This window comes from Cenococcum geophilum, assembly GCF_001692895.1.
Source record: "Cenococcum geophilum 1.58 unplaced genomic scaffold K441scaffold_61, whole genome shotgun sequence".
In the NCBI taxonomy this organism is placed as follows: domain Eukaryota; kingdom Fungi; phylum Ascomycota; class Dothideomycetes; order Gloniales; family Gloniaceae; genus Cenococcum; species Cenococcum geophilum.
The window spans coordinates 283,881-291,661 of NW_027137619.1; the positions used below are offsets into that span (position 1 = coordinate 283,881).

The 7,781-nt window shown below is 34.7% G+C and overlaps 1 protein-coding gene across 1 annotated transcript; it reads left to right on the forward strand.

The window, feature by feature from the left end:
- Nucleotides 1–344: 344 nt before the first annotated feature.
- K441DRAFT_586038 (uncharacterized protein) lies at nucleotides 345–719 on the forward strand (the record flags this gene model as incomplete). Its single annotated transcript, XM_067644607.1, has 2 exons — nucleotides 345–618; nucleotides 667–719. Coding segments are annotated over 2 exons (327 nt in total), but the record flags the coding sequence as incomplete, so codon positions are not given.
- Between the last annotated feature and the right edge of the window lie 7,062 nt (nucleotides 720–7,781).

Sequence of the window (7,781 nt, forward strand, 5' to 3'; positions counted from 1 at the left end):
ACCTGCTTTTTCCTTTTGTAGATATCTTCTGCTTCTTTTATACTAATCTTGGTTCTTTTAGATAGATTGCCCGCCACATTACTACGTAATTAGAGAAAGGCCACTTATTAACCCTTCCAAAGAGTATATACCCAAGGGTAGTAATTATAACTAAGAAGATACCTCTAGGAGTAGAAAGCGAGGCTAAAGAGGCCTTTCTATAGTTGTTAAGAGAGGAAATAATAAAGGATCTGTCTGAGCTGATATTAGTAATTAATATAGTTGCTCTTTTCCTAAACAGTATAATATCTATTAATGCTTGCCATAGACGCCTAAAAGAGCGTCTAATAGATAGTTTAGATTAAGTGCGAAAGAGTAAAGAAGATGGACGAACTTTATTCTCTGTAACTTATTTTGCTACCTTTCTTAAGTACGCCTATAGGCACTTTTTAGAAACTATTAATAAACCCTTCAATTTTATTAGAGCGTTGAGGATTTATAACCCTGTTACTCCTAACCTAGTAGAATATCTATTAAATTTCCTAAAATATGTTAAGTCGACTAATAAACTAATAGAGTTTATAGTTCTAATAACTGCTTCTAGTCTCTTTCTAGATAGCTACCCGCCTAAAGCATATAGTAAGTATTACCCCGCTAGAAAATTAAGTTATACTAACTTTGATATAGCGTTTAAACCTAAGACTATATTTAATATAATTTATAAGGACGTCTTCTGCTAGGTAAGTAAGGCTCAAGTTATAGCCTTTAAGTAGTCCAACTATATCATTTTATAAAGTGGCTTTATTAATATAGTCGAAAACCAATTCGTCTGCTACTTTTAGTAATTCACTTATAATAATGTAACTACTGTAGAAATTTATAAGAGCAACCTTATATAATTCCGAGATAGATAGCGCTATATACGGAGCAGCAACATATATCTATCTTATTTGCGCAGGAGACCGCAGTATTGCTTACCCTGCGGGCACTATATTTACGAGAATTGTATTATAGTGTTTAGGGATCGCTATAAGGACGACCCCTAGATCTTTAAAGTACACCACTGCTTTCTCTGTAGAGAAGAGATGCCGAACGATATAATTGTAAAAGTACACCCTCTGACTGTAGGAGTAGGAGTCTTGTGTATTAATAGAGGAGGCACGCGGGGTATTGTGCTATTAATGCTAATAAAATAAATATAAGATTGTGTTAGTCTACTAATTCCCTTTTAGCGGTTTATTAAAGTTGCTTTTGGGGTTAGTATAGGTAAGAGCTCTATATACTTTAAAGAAAAGGAATTAATACTTATAACTTAAGGAGCGGTGATTGCTATAGATTATTACATTAAGGGATGGCCCCTTAAAGAGTCTATCTAGATATTCCTAGAGATCGCAGAACGTGTCTTTAAATGGCGGAAGGCTTTTAATATCCTATTTATTTCCCGTGCATTTAAGTTAATAGTATCGTATTTTACTAACGGTTTATACTTAGCCTAAAATATCAAGTCCGTCCTAAAAGAAGTCTTTAGTATAGATAAAAGTATTCTAGACTACTTTTATATAATATTTATAGGGATAAAGATCGGCTTGCTAGTCGCTACAGTTAGTAGTTATCTATTATATTATATATTCACTAACTATAACGGGGTGGGCATATGGGACGAAGATTAAGGTGAGCTCCTTATATGTAGCTTAGTATAAGAGTTGTCTAACAAACCTAAAGATAACGCCGTTGTAAGGCTAAAGGATAGCTATGGAAGAGTGCCGCTTTGGGAAATATAAGATTGGACAAACCCTACCCTTAGATAAGACTAATATAAAATTTAGCGCATGATCCGCATCTACAGCGCCCAGGTATACTTTAGCTTACCACTTTTATACCTAAAACTGACTATACCTTATAGTTTCTTTCCGCCAAAATATATTGATAAGGTTGGTACATTTTAAAATATAGGACTCCTTAAGAATAACCCCCTGCTCTAGGCGCTTTTAGAGGTATTAGTAATGTTTCCGCTTATTAAAGAACCTAACTTTGTTATATCTCTAGGTACTAGTAAGCTAGAGCTAAAAAATTACGAGGTATCTATAGATGACTGCCATAGTATTTAGAAAAATGGAATGTTCCCTAGAACACGTGATCTAATCTTGGAGAAAATGCGCGATAAAATAGTGAGACGGGCCTATAAAACTGTTAGACTGGCGGTCCAAATTCTTAATAGAATTTACCGCCTTAGTATTGACTTTAATGCCACTAAACCGAGGCTTAATAATATGAGAAGTATACCTAAACTTAAATCGAAAGTTAAAATGGACTACTCCCTATCGGCCTGGATTGATACTATAGCACGCTATATAATTGCATCTCTATTTTATTTTGAATTGGACTCTCTTTTAGAGAGATATAATGGGAAGTATATAGTTACCGGATATATTCTATGCTTAATAATATATAGTAATCTAGCCTTTAAAGCCCTGTTAAGTAAATTAGCGAATAACTCTACCGGGTTTTTAATGAATAATTAGCCGATTTCCGGAACATTTAATAATACTTCCTTTATAGGTAAAGACGGGAACTTCCGGAAACAAGTCGACCTAGATACTTTCGGGAAATTTATAATATCTCTAAAGGAAGGTAACGCCGAGCCTTATAATATTAGTAGGTTGCCTTTCTTAATAGAGAACCTAATAGCCGCTTAAGGTCTAAATGCTCCCTTTAGTAGGGCAGACCACGGTAAGCAAAAGAGGCTATCTATATACAATACTCTCCTAAGGAAGCGGCAACGTATTTAAATAATAACAACTACTTCTAGTAGACTTATGCAAAGATTTAATTCAGAGAATATGCTATATAGGAGGTAGGTATAGAGGGGCGGGACAAAGCAAAAGTGGTTAGAAAAATTGCATTATCTTTACCTACCCCCAGCTAGAATATCCTGCGTACTATCCTTATAAACAACTTTAAGATAATACCTAATAATCTAATTACGGGACTTGTGTTTATATACTATCCTTTTCTATACCACTTATTATATTTTTCGATTTCAAGTTCTACGGATATTATTTCTTCTTATTGAATTTACTAAGAACCTTTGCGAAACGCGCTTAGACGTGATTTTAATAGTTTCGTATAAACGTAGTTAGTTAGCTTACAGACCGATTAAAAATCCATACTAATAGAATTTACCTTAGAAGCTTAGACCAAGAAATCGATTATGCGGATATAGGAATATCCGCACCGTCCACTAAGCTGATTTAGGACGGCAATCGTTTTCTTAGTCTGAGGGACTTTGGCGAGATTTGTAGAAAACCTAAACACCGTTTATATAAGAAGACCTTATTAACTTTAACAAAATTAATCTACCCTCCCACAATACTTATTAATATAAAAATTACACTAAATTATAGAGAAAAGCCTACTCTATAAGTTATAAGATCTTTAGCTCCTTATACACATACGATATTAAGAGGAGTTCGTTACCACAGAGGCTCCAATTCTACTGCCCTACTAAGGCGCGTAGTAAACACGCTTACGCCTACGTTACTAGCCCTCTTCGCAACTAGTGGGTATTCTATCTGCTATATACCTATTTAATTTATTTACTTTATAGCCCTTTATAGGTTATAGTGTAGGCCCTAATAGAGTTATAAGCTCCGCGTCTGTATAGAGCTATAAAGCTTTATAAGAGCTCTATAGAATAAAGCTTAGGGGGAGACCTATACAGAGCTCTATACGGAGCTCTACTAAGGCTCTACGGAGGCTCTATATAAAGCTCTATACAAAGCTCTATAAAAGCTCTACTTAAAGCTCTACTTAAAGCTCTGCTTAAAGCTACTTAAAGCTCTACTTAAGGCTCTACTCGAAGCTCTACTTAAGGCTCTGCTTAAAGCTCTACTTAAGGCTCTGCTCAAAGCCCTATATAAAGCTCTAAAGCTCTACTAACACGCAGCACTAATATACTAGGAAGGTTCTATAATCGCTTATATAAACGCCCGTATAAACGCCCATATAATTGTCTCTATAAACGTCTCTGCAATTGATCGCCCGTACAAATGTCTATATGTCTACACATCTACATATCTATAGGTCTACACGCCCGTATAAACGTCTATAGGTCTACAGGTCTGCATATCTACAGGTTTACACGCCTATATATAGCTCTACACAAAGCTCTGCATTAAGCTCTACACAAAGCTCTATATTAAGCTCTGTACGAAGCTCTGCTTAAAGCTCTACTTAAAGCTCTACTTAAAGCTCTGCTTAAAGCTCTACTTAAAGCTCTGCTTAAAGCTTTACTTAAAGCTCGAAGCTCTACCTAAAGCTCTGCCCAAAGCTCTGCCCAAAGCCCTATATAGAGCCCTAAAGCTCTACTAATACGTAGCACTAATATACTAGTATACTAGGAAGGTTCTACAATTGCCCGTATAAACGCCTGTATAAACGCCTATATAATTGTCTCTACAAACGTCTTTGTAATTAATCGCCCGTATAAACGTCTGCATATCTATATATTTATATATCTGCACGCCTACACAAAGGTTTATATAAAGGTCTGTATAAAGGTCTGTATAAAGGTCTATATAAAGGTCTACTAAGGCTCTACACGAGGCTCTGCGCGAGGCTCTACCTAAAGCTTACCCCCTAGTAGTAGTAGAGGCTCTCTGGGCTAAGGGAGTATGTTTTTAAGGAAGGGCCTAACTATAATACCTACTAGGTGTTGTAATAGCTTTAAGTAGTAGATATCTACATATCTATATAGTTTTATTAATATTAGCAGACTATTTAATAAGATAAATACATTCTTAGGTTTTTAATAACGCGTTTTTTGACTTTAACGAAATTGATATTAGGACTAAGCAATAGTCGTATTATAAAATTTATACTATTTAGAAGCCCTAAGTCTTAAAAATAATGTATGAACTTTTGGTAATAATAACGCGTTATGTAAATAAATAAATTAGATATCCGTAATCTCTATTTTGTGGATTTTATTTAGGATTTTAACAAAACTCGCCAAAGCCTCTTAGACGTGATTTTGCAATTCGGAAGACGGCGTAGGTTATTCCGACGCTAGCTAAAAAATCACATCTGAGCTCGCTGAGGTAACCAACAGAATTACGTCTAAGCTTACTAAGGTAAAGCCGCCAAACGGAAAGTATTAAATATTTTTATCGGAACAATATAAATACCGGAGCTCGTCTCCGTCCTAGTCGATGCTCCTATCGTACTTTTCTTACATTATTATTGTAATGGAACATCTCTAAAACTAAGACTATAGTAAGAGAACATTTTGCGCTACATCTTACGGCTAAATTTTATACTAATTAAGTAATAGGTTAAACTTCTATAATAGAGTCTCCTAGAGACATATACGAGAGTGCGAACTTATTATAACGAAAAGACTTTAACTCTAACTCTAATTCTGGCTCTAGCTTTGGCTTTAGCTTTAGCTCTAGCTCTAGCTCTAGAAGGGGAACTATTTTACTAGAGGGTACTCTAGGGGCTAGTATATACCGGTTGATAAAGGGGGCGGGTAAGCTAAGGTGTAAAAAGAGGCGTAAGAAGAAGTACCATTACAAGGCTATAGAGTGTAATGCCTCTTTTATAATAATGGGGGCCCTCTTAATATATACCCAGAAGAAAGCGAAATTAAAGGAACCGCTCTATTTTATCTACTATATACTACTAGAGCAAAAATACTGTAATATATGCCAGATATTCTATACAACTATAAAAGTAGTTAATTAACACCGTAAAAGCAAACACCTAAAACTATACGAAACATTAATGGGAATCAAAGCTCGGCTAATAAATGCTTAGTTAGTAAAGACTTAGCCAGCAATACCTAGGTCTTTAACCTCTACTCTACTAAAGTGTGGACCAAGCTTATTAACTGCCTTAAATAGTAGCGCCAATCCTACTAGCGGCCGAGACGATAAGATCATTTCGCAAGATACCCTCAAGTTAATATTTAGCGACTCTTTCTATTAAATAACCCCTTTTAATTATCCTTAAGGTAACTAGAGCTTAGAAAATCTTAATATAGATATACAAGCTATAAAACACCTAAAACACAACCTAAACTATAAGTCGGCTACTAATATACGGTACGCTATAGCTAACGTAATAGCACTTTATAAATCCTTACCGATTTTAAATACCTAAACCCCAGTATACCTACATTTAGCAGCTTTGAAGAAGTCTACTTTTATAACAGAAAATTAACCTATTACCTATCTAGGGCTTAACTAAGACGCCTAGCTCGTCCTAGACCTAATTAGCAATTTAAATCATAGAAGCGCATCCGCAACACATTATAAAGATAATAACGCATTATATCCTTTAGGTTTGCAATCTTACCCTTTATTATTTAAGTAAAGCTTAACTATTAGTAGAGTTTGTAGAAAGAGGGGAAATTACAGCACAATAGCTCTCGAATTTTATTATAGCAAAGTTTAATCCCTCTAAGCGTATTTTATATACAATTCCATAGTTTATAGGTAATGGAGATATAATAATTGACTTAGGAAATAGAAGGACAATATTGTGTTTAAGGGTATTAGGAGTTAATTTAATAGAATATTTTAGTTTAAGTAACTCCGCGACAAAAGAACCGCACTAAGGGCTAACTAAAAAGCGTACATCTTTTATCCATATTTATTAGAAAGATAGCCTACCCCTTTTAATCTAGGCCTATACGAATTAAATTATACGGAAGTATTTACACGGCTCTAACGCCGCTTTGCTTCTTAATAAAAACTATAAGAATATCTTTCTGCTTAACCATATTAGTATAACTAACTGTATAACTCTTATCTATCTTGACATCCTATCTATACTATATATTACTTAGCAAAAGTATATATAATCTACTAAGAGGATTACTAGTGTAGAGACTATTTTTTCCAGCTCACCATTGGATACATTGTTGGTCCCCTCGTTTACCCCTTCTATATATACCGTTTATATATAATAGTAAGTGCCGAATGTCTTTGTAGTCTAAGGGTTTATAAAGGCTAGTCTTTAAATTTATAGCCATATAGGAGAGCGCTTAAAAAATTATAAGAAAGAGGTACCCTTTACTAGCCTTATAGGCCTAATAGTGGACTAGTAAATGCTCTTATAAGTAAGCATTTCTTTTACTTGTACTATATTTGCTCCTTACTAAGTTAACCTAACGTGATAGAATTATGCGAAGGAACGTGGCTAAAAATTCGGCGGATGCGGTGTAATAAGCACGATAAAAAAGAGTAAAAATAAGTTGGTCTAACATAAAGCCGCCCGGCTATTCCATTTTTAGAAAGTGGGGGCAATATAGTACCCCGCCACACTATACTTTATTACGTTATTAGTAGCCTATTGGTACGTCCTGTTAAAAGGAAGTATTAATTATATATAGCCTTTTTAACGTATTGAAAGCAATACGCCTTTTTGAGTATATTAATTCAATTTCGCTAACTTAAGGCGATAGTCCTTTGCTATACATCGCCACAACACTATATATTGTAGCTACTTTTTTGCTTATTAGGCTTTCCAAACTATATATTTACTCCATTTAAGTGCCTTAAAACGTTCCCTTTGACCTAAACTAACTATTTAATCGGCTAGCTAAATCTATTTTACTATTTCTGGAAGAGGTTTATCACGACAGAGGTAGTAAACGAAAATTACTTGCGCTTTGCCTTGCTCTTTACCTTGCTCTTTACCTTGCTTTATAATATAGGGAATATTATATAGTAACTAAGCGCGATATATAAATCTAGCCCATAGTTAGAATTAACTAGAGTGTTTAAGCTGTAGTATAT